Source organism: Hyaena hyaena, unplaced genomic scaffold, assembly GCF_003009895.1.
Source record: "Hyaena hyaena isolate Hyena2069 unplaced genomic scaffold, ASM300989v1 scaffold_120, whole genome shotgun sequence".
NCBI classification, from domain to species: domain Eukaryota; kingdom Metazoa; phylum Chordata; class Mammalia; order Carnivora; family Hyaenidae; genus Hyaena; species Hyaena hyaena.
The window spans coordinates 786,485-799,575 of NW_024080752.1; the positions used below are offsets into that span (position 1 = coordinate 786,485).

Consider the following 13,091-nt stretch of genomic DNA (forward strand, 5'->3'; position numbering starts at 1 on the left):
TGTGTGTGAGTGTGTGTATGTGTTTACCTTGATCTAAGCATCAAATTTCAGCATGACATTTGTTCTCTGACCTTGTTTCCTAGTTCCGCAGCTCTCTGTATCTGCTCATGGAAACCCTCAATGAGACCACACCCCACTATGTCCGATGCATCAAGCCAAATGATGAAAAATTACCCTTCGAGTAAGTGTTTCTATGCAGGAGAGGGAAAACAGTGAGGCCATTTCTGACACAGTGTTGGAGAATTTGCTTATAATTCTCTTGAACTTTATTGTTTCTGTTTTTTGTTTTGTTTTTTTGGCTAGGTACAGTATACTTTAGTGATGGGACATGATACAGTAGGGCTCCCCAAGCCCGCCCCTCCTTTGGGGGTTTGGGATGTAAACTGTGGAGTTTGGGGGATTCTCAGTGTGTCTGGGGATGAGATGAGGCAAGGATTCCCCACCACCTAAGGGCCTCTCTCTCTTCTTGCTTTTTCTGGGGCTGGTGATCCAGGGGGCTCTTACTCCTCAGAGGCCGTGTGGACCATAAGATCTTCCACCCAATTGCTATAGCCAGATTCATTGTCATATTGGGAAATGAGCTTGACAAAATGGCCATTGAGAGCATTGCCAGCCCCAGCATCAAAGGTGGAAGAGTGGGTGTCACTGTTAAAGTTGCAGAGACAACCTGATCATCATTGAAGCCCATGATGCCCTTGGGGGCCCCTCTGATGCCTGCTTCACCACTTTCTTGATGTCAGCATATTTGGCAGCTTTCTCCAGGCTGCAGGTCAGGTCCACAATGGACACAATGGGAGTGGGGCACTGAAGGCCATGCCAGTGAACTTCCCATTCAGCTCAGGGATGACCTTGCCCACAGCCTTGGCAGCACCAGTAGAAGCAGCCCCTCAGCAATCATGCCACAGCTTCCCAGAGGAGACATCCACCATCTTTCAGGTGGCATGGACTGTGGTCATGAGTCCCTCCATGATGCCACAGTTGTGATGGATGACCTTAGCCAGAGGGGCCAAGCAGTTGGTGGTGCAGAAGGCATTGCTGACAATCTTGAGGGAGTTATCATACTTCTTGTGGTTCATGCGCATCACAAACATGGGACATCAGCAGAAGGGGCAGAGATGATGACGCTCTTAGCTGTACCCTTCACGTGAGCCCCAGTCTTCTCCATGGTGATAAAGACCCTAATGGACTCCACATCATACTCAGCACCAGCACTGCCCCATCCTACAGGATGGAGATGGGCTTTCCATTGATGACAACTTTCCCATTCTCAGCCTTGACTGTGCCATGGAATTTGCCATGGGTAGAATCATACTGGAACATGTAGACCGTGTTGAGATCAATGAAGAGGTCATTGATGATGACAATATCCACTTTGCCAGAGTTAAAAGCAGCCCTGGTGACCAAGCATCCAATAAGGCCAAATCCATTTTCTCTGACCTTCACCATCATGTCTCGGGGACACAGCTGGAACTTTAGCAGAAGATACAGCTGTCTGTCAAACAGGGAGGAGCAGAAAGCCTGTTTCTGTTTTTGTTTTTTGTTTGTTTGTTTGTTTTTTTAATGATTCAGAGCAGTCCCATCCTTTACATATACTGTTAACTAGCACAAGCCCTCTAAGGTGGCTAAGCTACCTCATCTCCAGGGTGAAGCAGAGGGGCTAGATTTGAAAGAATAGTCTACAAGTGAAGCTAATGCAATGGAGAAAGCCACAGCGTCTCCCCAATTATAAGAAGAATTTATGTATGGCATGGTGACTACAGTTAATAATACTGTACTGCATGTTTGAAAGTTGCTAAGAGAATAGATCTTAAAAGTCCTTGTCACAAGAAAAAACTGCTGTAACCATGTACAGTGATGGATATGATCTAGACTTTTTGTGATTGTTTTACAACATATTATAAATACCGAGTCCTTATGCTGTGTACCTGATACTATTGGCATCCAGCATGTCAGTTATACCTCAATAAGAAAGGAAGAATTTGTGTTTTGAAAGAAAGGCTGTAGATAAACCTAGGTTTTACACTTAAATATGGCATGAGACATTAGACTTGTTCTCTGAGGCCCCCCAGGAAAACCGTAGATCCAGGAGCAGACATTGTACCTGACTAGAGCTAAGAGATGTCTGAGGGGCGTGCACTGTCCATGGAGGTAGTACATGTGTCTGGCCACCAGAGGGTCAGACCTCAGCCAGAGGGTGTCCATTAAAGGGAATTCAAGCATCAAATGGGCATTTGGATGAGGTGAGTGGAAACATTTCTTCTATACGGGTTGTCCTTTGAAGCTGAACCAAAGGCTGCTTCCCCCATAAGATCTTTTCCATTCTGTCATCAGAATTCAGGGGTGCCTGGGTGGCTCAGTCAGTTAAGGGTCTGACTTAGGCTCAGGTCATGATCTCGTGGTTCGTGGGTTCGAGCCCCGCATCGGGCTCTGTGTTGACAGCGAGCTCAGAGCCTGGAGCCTGTTTCAGATTCTGTGTCTCCCTCTCTCTCTGACCCTCTCCACTCATGCTGTCTCTCTCTCTGAAATAAATAAAACATTTAAAAAATTAAAAAAAAAAATAAACAGAATCCAACACTCCTTTCTCTGTGACCTCAGTACAGCTTCCTGAACTCTCACAGAGCTGCTGTTTTCATTTGCCTTCTGGCAGGTGTCTATTAAGTAGCTGCTGGGTGCTCAGTGTGGGGATCATAGAGAGGGACCCCACTCCCCAGGGCTCACAGTCCAGGCAGGTCTGCCATGCTGCTCATGGCATATTTGTCCATCATGACAGCTTAACACATATTGAAACCTTCTTCTTTAAGGTTTGACTCCAAAAGGATTGTTCAGCAGCTGCGAGCCTGCGGCGTTTTAGAAACAATTCGCATTAGTGCGCAGAGCTACCCTTCCAGGTATGTGTCTTTCTTTGTTTGGGGGGAGAAATGCTGACCTTCAGGTCTGCTGAGAACCCAGGGAGCTGCTGCCATGGTTTTTGTCAGGTACTTGAATAAGATGCCCCCAAGATTTTTCCACTGTTCCCTGGGAAGGCCAGAAGAGGGCCACTGGCAGCCTGTGCCAGTCAGGGGCCACCATCGTCCTGTCACCTGTGTTCACTGCTAGTGAACATCATCCCTGCCTCCCCCACTGCTCCTGAGAGTGGGGCTCATGGGGGGAGGAGAACACAATCACTGGAGCAGAGTGTTAGCAAAAAAAAAACACTGCTGGTCTGGTGTACTCAGGATGAGGTCAAAGGTTAAAGGTCAGAACAGACTCCACCCACTCCCCACTGCCACCCCAGCAGCAGTGGGATCCACAGACATGCCATGTTTCCTCTTGGCCACACCTCCTCAGATCCCCTTTGACTTTGCAGGTGGACATACATTGAGTTCTACAGTCGCTACGGTGTGCTTATGACCAAGCGGGAGCTTTCGTTCAGTGACAAAAAGGAGGTGTGCAAAGTGGTTTTACACAGGCTCATCCAGGTCAGTCTTGCTCAGCTCCTGGAATCATGGGCTGTTACCCAGATGCCCATCTCCCATATGTGTTTCCCTGCCCACCTGTCCCAGGACTGTGTTGTCATGGATGCCAAAGAAGAAAGGAAATATGGGGCGCCTGGGTGGCTTAGTCGGTTAAGCATACGACTTTCGCTTAGGTCATGATCTCGCGGTTCGTGGGTTCGAGCCCCACGTCGGGCTCTGTGCTGACTGCCAGCTCAGAGCCTGGAGCCTGTTTCAGTCTGTGACTCCCTCTCTCTCTGACCCTCCCCTGCTCACACTCTCTCTCTCTATCCTAGAAATAAAATAAAAATATTAAAAAAAAAAAAGAAGAAGAAAGGAAATATGCCCCGAGCATATGTGTCCTAAGGAGACCAGAGCAGACACGCTCACGGGGGCATGGTCTCCTGAGAGCAGGAGTCACCATTCGGGACCCAGGCTTGAATCCTGACCTCCCCCAGAGTCCTCCCATCCTACTCTGTCCTCCCACAATCTAGGGAATTTTGACGGGCCTGGCTTCTATTACACAGTCGCCTGAGACTGCCACTACACCAGGCAGGTCCTAGACACAGCACTCCGTGTGGATTTAGGTCCTTGCTGTGGCAGTGAGTTTGGTGGAAAAGAAGTGGGGACAGAGATACTGTGGCCAGGAAAGGGGTGGTGAAGACAAACGAAAATGAAGACAGAAACCAGACCTTTCCAGGCTCTGCTCTATTGTAGAAACCACATACGAGAAGCCAAAGCTCCCCGATGGCCTGAGAATCACTGAGCATGCACACGCCACTTCTACCCCACAGACGGACCCCTGAACCTCAAGTCCATTTCTTCACCTGGTGGCTTAAAACAAGTCAAAGTATAAATTTCTAGGTCATGATCAGAATTTTTCTGCCTTGGGGCACCTGGGTGGCTCAATCAGTTAAGCGTCTGACTTGGGCTCAGTTCATGATCACACAGTTCATGAGTTCGAGCCTCATGTCCAACTCTGTGCTGACAGCTCAGAGCCTGGAGCCTGCTTTGGTTTCTGTGTCTCCTCTCTCTGCCCCTTCCCTGCTCTCACTCACACTCTCTCTCTCTCAAAAATAAATAAACACTAAAAAAAATTTTTTAACCAAAAGAATTTTTCTGGTTTACATCAAGAACAGATGTGCCAAAAATAACTTTGGCAGCTTTGAATCTCTAAACATCTTTCTCTAAAGCCTGCGGAAACTCTTAAAGACTTATTGTGATTCTTTCATTTTTCTCTTCCAGGATTCTAACCAGTACCAGTTTGGCAAAACCAAAATTTTCTTCAGAGCAGGACAAGTGGCTTTTTTAGAGAAACTCCGATTGGATAAGCTCAGGCAGAGTTGTGTAATGATACAAAAGCACATCCGTGGCTGGCTCCAGAGAAAAAAGTTCCTCCGAGAAAGACAAGCTGTCCTGACAATCCAGCAGTACTTCCGGGGTCAGCAAACGGTGAGGTAAGTAAGATCCTGAGCCAGGTAAGAGGTGTGGAGTTGTACAGCCAGCTGTCTTAACTGCTCATCGCTGGGGGAGGGGCCTGTCAGGGACAAACGGCCTTTCTCCTGGGGTGGGGGTGGGGTGCAGTTGTGTGTGGGGGCCCTCCTGTGGCCACCTGTGAGCCCATCTACCTTAGGGCAGGTAGTGCTGACTCTGCCTACTGTTCTCATGGCAGTGGTGACAACTAGGGCCCTGAAGAGAGGAAGCTCCAATCAGGGTTTTGCTGAAGAGTCAGAATCCCCAGTGAGACCAGGTAGAGGGACTGGGCCCTTTTTCTGTGGGAATTAAAAATGCCTAAGACAGTCAGGGCCCTCGGGAAGTCCCTAAGTAAATTCCATGAGTAGCCACTGGCCGGCCTCGCCGTGGATGGGGAGGGGGGCCGGCCTTGCCTGAGGGGATCCATGGCAAGGCTCTGCCAGCAAACACAGAGCGCTCTGCCAGGGGATGGCTGAGTGGGGGGCAGGTCTGCCAGTCTCAGCTCTCACAAGGCCGTGCCAGGTTGGCCTGTGAGACGTGGCATTCTTCCTGGACAACACTGTGTGCCTGTGTGTGTCTGTCTATGCTGCTTCCTTCCTTGGCACGCTATGAGGACAGTTGAGAAGGCAGGTATTTAAGAATCAGGCGGTGTCACTGAACCTCGCCTCTTCCTGAGCTTGAGGCCTGATCTCCAGCAGCATCTGGGCCTGTTTACGTGATTGGCACACAACAGCCTTCATCTCGGTGCACTCCAGACTAGGCTAGCCGTTCCACCTCAGGTGACCATCTTACACACATACACAGCCGGCTTGCCCTCCCTGCCCCAGGTCAGTCAATAGCAGCAGTCTCCAGCCCAGGAAAGCCCCGGGTTATCTTCTTCCCCAACTCATGCTCCCTTTCTGTTTAGGAATCAGCAAGGCCTGATAGCTCTACCCCTGTTTACCTCTTGCGTCTGTCCCATCATTCCATTCCCACGCCCTGGCCCTAGATTTGGCCTTCACCACCACTTGCCTTACGGTCCCACAGCACAGCCTCTACCTGCTGCCTGTCTTCCTGAAGCAGGGCCTGATGGAACCACTGCTCTCCTCTTGCCTTTAGTGCCTCCTCTGACCCCTGTTTCCTATACTTGGTCTCTGACACGAGCGTTCAAGGCTCCCCATGGCTTAGACGCATTCATTAGAATGGAAGTTCTGGGAGAACCAGGGCCATACTTTCATACACCACAGTAGGTATTCGCTAAGTATATTTTTTTAAATAATGGGGACGCCTTGGTGACTCAGTTCGATAAGCATCCAACTCTTGATTTCAGTTCACATCATGGCCTCACAGTTGTGGGTTTGGGCCCCAAGTCAGGCTCTGTGCTGACAGTGAGAAGGCTGCTTGGAATTTTCTGTCTCTCTCACTCTCTGCCTCTCTCCTGCTCATTCTCTCTCTCTCTCTCTCTCTCTCTCTCTCTCTCTCTCTCAAAATGAATAAATAAGCTTAAATAACAAATGGTTTCTATTTTTCTACCTCACTGGCTAATTTTCGTCATGTATCTGATATTCTAGCAATTTCAGAGAGATTCTCTTTTTCTGAATATTTCAGGCACTCTAGGCCTCCATGTGTTCACTGACTCCTAGCCTGAAATGCCTTTTCCAACCTTCACTATCTATAGAAATCCCACCTTTCCATCAAGGGCAGGCTCACAAGCAGAATGATACTTCTGTATGATCTTTTAAAGATCTTTTACTAGTTATTTTAGTTTTCCTCTTATCTCACTTGGCCATTTGTAAGTCTGTCTGCTACATGAGGTTGTAAATTTTGAAGGTAAGAACTTTATCTTCACTTCCAGTCCTTTAGACAGGAGCTAACAAACTTTTTCTATCAGAGCCAACTACTTCAGGCTTCAGGGGCCTTGTAGTTTCTCACAACTATTCAACTCTGCTCTTATTGACCATGGATGATGTACAAATAATAGGTGTGGCTGTATTCCCATAACACTTGCAGTAACAGGTGGAAGGCTGCAGAATTGGTCCCCAGGCTGTAATTTGCCCTGATCTAGAGCCTCTAGCGTGATTTCCCACAAGGATAGATGGGCTAGTGCAATGTCAAAGCCCAGTTCTGTTTCCACAAATGTGCGTGATGGCAGATGGATCCACCTGCATGTGAAGAGTGCGAAGTTGCCACATCATTCCTCTGCCCTGGGGTGGGTCCACATTCAGATCAGGGTGAAAAGGAGATGTGATGAGACTCATTTCCAGTGGATGTTAGATTAAATGAGTTAGAGTTTAATGGGTAGATTCCAAGAGTTTTGAATATTCTTCAATAAAAACAAACAAACAAAAACTGCTGGGACACCAGGGTGGCTCAATCAGTTAAGTGTCCAACTTGATAACGGCTCAGGTCATGGGCTCATGGTTCGTGAGTTCAAGCCCTGTATCAGCCTCTGTGCTGACAGTGCAGAGCCTGTTTGGGATTCCCTCTCTCCCTCTCTCTGTGCCCCTCCACTGCTTGCTCGCTACCTCTCTCTCAAAATAAATAAATATTTTTTTAAATGCTATGAAGAATGCTATGTAGAAGCTGTGTTGCTCTACAGTAGAAGTCAGTGCTCTGTGGACAACGGATATACTCTGCATTCTTTTTAACCTAGGAAAGCTGTTACCGCTACAGCCTTAAAAGAAGCATGGGCAGCTATAACCATTCAGAAATACTGTCGTGGATATCTTGTCCGCAATCTGTACCAGCTGATTCGTGTTGCCACTGTCACCATCCAGGCCTACACCCGAGGATTTCTGGCAAGGAGGAAGTATCGAAAGGTGCGGCTGAGACCCCGTGCTTTCTTAAGGCATGAATTTCCCAGAGCTCAGGTTATTTTTCACCAATCATAGTGAGATAGGTTTTTCTGCATGAAGACCTTCATGGAGAGCAGGGGGTTCTGGTATATAAGTGTCTGTTCGTACATGTCTGCTGGAGGTGGGGTTTGGCTATTTTTCAGTGGTCTAGGTATAATAGGATTCTGTGGGTTGATCACAGGAAATTTGCATTTTGCACTGTGAGAATATTTTGGTAGTTGCATCTCTCGATATTGGAGGAGTTGTGAGAAAAACACTGGAGAGCTAATTTACATTTCTAATATCTTGTTTCAAAGATGCTGGAGGAACACAAGGCTGTGATCCTTCAGAAATATGCACGAGCATGGCTGGCCAGACGCAGATTCCAGAGTATCCGACGATTTGTGCTCAACATTCAGCTTACTTACAGGGTCCAGCGTTTGCAGAAAAAGTTAGAAGATCAGGTACTGGTGTTCGTAATGTATCTTTCATATGTAGTTTTCCTAACAGATTTATTTTGTCCTGGGCTAATTACTCAGCTAATGCTGTTAAGATTTATGCCCATTTTAGGAGTTTCAAATAGTTTCATGGACCACTTATGCTATAAAACAGAAGTACACTGTAAAGGGCTGCTACGTGTGGTTGTATAGGTTGTATGCTGCACAAAGGCAGCTGCCCAAGGGTGCAAGTGGGGTTGAAATCCAGCCTGGCTTTGATATTGCCAACCCATATGTCTGGTACAAAGTTGGACTGCCTCCAACAGACACATGAAATGATGCTCAGTGTCCCTCATCATCAGGGAAATATAAATCAAAGCCACACTGAGTTACCACCTCATGCCGGTCAGAGTGGCTAAAATGAACAAATCAGGAGACTATAGATGCTGGTGATGATGTAGAGAAATGGGAACCCTCTTGCACTGTTGGTGGGAATGTAAACTTGGGCAGCTGCTCTAGAAAACAGTGTGGAGATTCCTCAAACAGTTAACAATAGAACTCCCCTATGACCCAGCAATAACACAGCTAGGAATTTACCCAAGGGATACAGGAGTGCTGATGCATAGGGGCACATGTACCCCAATGTTCATAGTAGCACTTTCAACAATAGCCAAATCATGGAAAGAGCCTAAATGTCCATCACCTAATGAATGGATAAAGAAAGATGTAGTCTATAAATACAGTATAATACTACTTGGCAATGAGAAAGAATGAAATCATGCTATTTGCAGCAACATGGATGGAACTGGAAGTTATTATGCTAAGTGAAATAAGTCAGACAGAAGACCGATATCCTATGTTTTCACTCATACGTGGATCTTGAGAAACTTAATGGAAGTCCATGGGGGAGGAGGAGTGGGAAAGATAGAAAAAGAGAGGAAGGGAGGCAAACCATAAGAGACTCTTAAATACAGAGAACAATCTGAGGGTTGATGTGGGGTAGGGGAGAGGGGAAAATGAGTAATGGGCACTGAGGACGGCACTTGTTGGGATGAGCACTGGGTGTTATATGTAAGCCATTCTGGAAACAAATAATAATAATAATAATAATAATAATAATAAAGCTGGGCTGCCTTGAGGCAGAGGCACCTTTTTCACCTTTTTCTCACTGCACAAAGGTGCTGTCTGCATGCCAACCCATGCTCTCTCAGGGCTGTGCTGGCTCATGGGAGTTGGCACTTCCTAATTTGCCCAAAGGTCTATATGGTCTAACTGCAGCCCTGGCTAGTTTGGGGAGGTTCCTCATAGCATTCTCACTGGTAGGAAATGAAATCCACATGCTCTTAGCCAGTGGAGAAGGGCTGTGAAATATGCAGTGTCAAGATCTATAAAACTCACCCTTTGGTCTGTCTGTCTCATATAACCCCGAGATTCTCCTAATCTAAATTTGAAACTTAGCCCCAAGAGATGCTATGGGGGTCCTTAGTGAATGGATGAATGTGCAAACAGAAAGCTTGAGGTTTTGATGCAGCTTCTCATCACTGTGCTCTGGTGTGACAGGCTTGTATGTTACCTGGCCCATGCAGAGCAGCACCAAAATGCTGGTGTGACAGCTAGGAGCAGGGCCCCTGGGAGTCCCCACGCTGCCTGGACTCCATTCTGGGTGTATTCATTTGCTAGGACTGCCATCACAAAGGCCAGAAGTCCAAGGTCAAGGTGTTGGCAGAGTTGATTTCTACTGAGTTGTCTCTTCTTGGCTTGCAGAGAGCAACTTCCTCCCTTTGTCTTCATACCAGCTTCCCTCTGTTTGTCTGTGTCCTAATCTTTTCTTTATTTTTTTATTATTTTTTTTAACGTTGATTCATTTTTGAGAGACAGAGAGAGACAGAGTGTGAGTGGGGGAGGGACAGAGAGAGAAGGAGACACAGAATCCGAAGCAGGCTCCAGGCTCTGAGCTGTCAGCACAGAGCCCCATGTGGGGCCCAAACTCACGGACCCCAAGATCATGACCTAAGCCGGAGTGGGACGCTTAACTGACTGAGCCACCCAGCTGCTCCTCCTAATCTCTTCTTATAAGGACACCAGTCACACTGGGATTAGGCCCACGCATATGGCCTCATTTTACCTTAGTTTTGCCTTTAAAGATCCTATCTCTAAATACAGTCACGTTCTGAAGTGCTGAGTATTAGACAGCCGTGTATGAACTTGGGGGGCACCAGGGAACACAGTTCGTCCCATAGCATCAGGGTTGTGGAGCTCCAGGACTGGCCTAGTCCCACACTGAACACACCATCAGCTCAGGAAGTTTCCCTGACTGGATCAGCCTTGCTGTTTTCACTGGGATGAAGATGCTCACACATGCCATTGTAATGATAGATGTCATGCATTTAGATGCCACGTCAGAGATTGTGAGAAGCTAACGGAACAGCTTCTTCGTTTTGGATAAACCCCTAAACATCTTCTGTTTTTTCTCTAGAACAAAGAGAACCATGGGCTGGTGGAGAAGCTGACCAGCCTGGCTGCTCTTCGAGCTGGTGACATGGAGAAGATTCAGAAACTGGAATCAGAGCTTGACAGGGCAGCTACCCACAGGCACAATTATGAGGAGAAGGGGAGGAAGTACAAGGCCGTCATGGAAGAGGTCTGTGCTGGGTGTGATTATGGAAATATATGCACGTCTTTCCGTGCAGAAGGTCACAGCACAGAATTTTCCAACAAAGCAGGTTTCTGCAGAAGAGATCAAATTTTGCTATTGGCTTCCACTACCAGAGGATGCCTGCCTTTTAGGGGAGGGGAGATAAGAGGCCTAGAGTCCGGGCAAAGAGGAGGAGGCCCCTACTTCAAGAAGCAAAACATAAAGTTTCCTCTTTTTTTGAACCATTGTGAAGTGATGAAAGCCCCTTTATTTTTTTTTTAATTTTTTAATGATTATATATTTTTGAGAGACAGAGTGTGAGCGGGGAAGGGGCAGAGAGGGAGACACAGAATCCAAAGCAGGCTTCAGGCTCTGAACTGTCAGCAAAGAGCCAGATGAAGGGCTCGAACCCACAAACCGAGAAATCATGACCTGCACTGAAGTTGGACGCTTAATTGACTGAGCTACCCAGGTGCCCTGAAGCCCCTTTAAAGAGGAGGAGCCCTGGGGCGCCTGGGTGGCTCAGTCAGCTAAGCGTCCAACTTCAGCTCAGATCAGATCTCATGGTTTGTGGGTTTGAGCCCCGCATCCGGTTCTGTGCTGACAGCTCAGAGCCTGGAGCCTGTTTCGGATTCTGTGTCCCCCTCTCTCTAAGCCCATCCCCCACTCATGCTCTGTCTCTCTCTGTCTCAAAATTAAATAAACCTTAAAAAAATTTTTCTTAAATAAAGAGGAGGAGCCCTGGTTAAATGCTTCCCTCTCTTCCAGGATGATCTTGGTCCCTGTTGCTTGTCCATCTGGAATGTCCTGATATGTGCCTTCCCCAAAATAGCACTGAAAAGCTTGGAGCAGGTTTTCCTGTCTGTGGTATAGTAAAATGAGCAGTGGCTAGAAAGCAGATGTACCAGGTTCAAATCTGCTGCTGTCTGGCTGGGCAACCTTGGGCAAGTCCCTTAAACCCTCTCTGAACTTTAGTTCCCTCATATGTAAAATGGGAATAACAAAAAGGGACTGGCAGAGTTGTTGTGATGATAAAATTGCCAGATGAAATAATTTAGCCAAGCACCTACCATAGAGGCCTGCACAAGTATGAGCTACTATTTTCTAAAGAGGTAGGATTTATTACCCTCCATTCTCGTACTTTCCCAAGTCCTACAGCATCTAGGTTTGTGGCAGCCTGGAGCCTCAGGGCACATCCTCCATGGCCTGGGCCCAGCTGATGCCCTTGCCCGCACTGCTGGCCACCAACCATCAGTACTAAGTGGTCCCAGCTGCCGGCCCAGTAGATACTTTACCAGGAGAAGCTAAAATAATAGAGTTTCTGTCTTGATCACACATCCTTAGTGCATAATAACACTGTCAAAGTGTGGATCCACTTTATATCATAAATTATTTATATCATATTAAATACATAAATACCTTGGCTATCAAGAAGCTCAAGAAAAGGATAGAGGCGCTTTCTTGACTTTGAAGAGACCTTGGATTTAGTTCTTCCTCCTTGGTTTCAGCCATTGCTGGGTCAGGGTGAGAACCAGTGTCTGAAGTCACTGCACATGAGATGGAGCACAGCACCTTGAATTGGACTGGTGCTGGCTCTTCGCTATGGATAGGAGCTGAGATGGATGGATGGACGGAGAGATAAAAATACAGCTTTTCACCAAGAAAGGCCGTTGTGACAAAACTTGAAGTGAGATTTTCAGAAACTTTTTTCTTCCCTTTGCTAGAAATTGGCAAAGCTGCAGAAGCATAATTCAGAACTGGAAATACAAAAAGAGCAAATAGAACTGCAGCTTCGAGAGAAGACTGAAGAGTTGAAAGGTAAAGCCCAAGGCGGCTCGATACATACATTCATGTGCTCACCTGCCGAGTCATTTGGGAGATAACTACTGGGTGTGAATGGAGTTTTAGGCAGAACCAGGAATCTGAGAAATATACCCAGGGAAATGAGAACATTTGTTGCCTTACAGGGAATAACTATATTTAAGCTGTGGTAACTTTACCCTACAGAGGCATCTGTTTTATTTCCATCTTTTGTCAGACAGCACAGTAATCCCTGTCTCAGAACCGTCTGGGCCATTTGCAAAATACAGATGCTTGGGCCATAAGCCTGGAGCTTTTCCAGCAGAAGATGGGTGTGTGTGTGTCTGTGCGTGTGCACGGGTGTGTTTGTGAGTGGTGGTGGCCAGGGTGGTTCAGGCATCTATCTATATTTTTAAAAACCTTTGTGGTGATCCAGATGCACAGTCAGGGTAATGCTGGA

At 47.0% G+C, this 13,091-nt stretch overlaps 1 protein-coding gene across 1 annotated transcript in view; it reads left to right on the forward strand.

Annotated features, from left to right (window-relative positions):
• The window catches only part of MYO5C (myosin VC), a 106,562-nt gene that overhangs the window by 54,440 nt on the left and 39,031 nt on the right, over positions 1–13,091 (forward strand). Inside the window, exons 16-23 of the mRNA XM_039237163.1 lie at positions 84–181; positions 2,802–2,888; positions 3,347–3,458; positions 4,719–4,930; positions 7,579–7,744; positions 8,077–8,223; positions 10,673–10,837; positions 12,556–12,649. Of these exons, the coding sequence (XP_039093094.1) occupies positions 84–181; positions 2,802–2,888; positions 3,347–3,458; positions 4,719–4,930; positions 7,579–7,744; positions 8,077–8,223; positions 10,673–10,837; positions 12,556–12,649 (1,081 nt within the window). The remainder of the gene's footprint in view (positions 1–83; positions 182–2,801; positions 2,889–3,346; positions 3,459–4,718; positions 4,931–7,578; positions 7,745–8,076; positions 8,224–10,672; positions 10,838–12,555; positions 12,650–13,091) is intronic.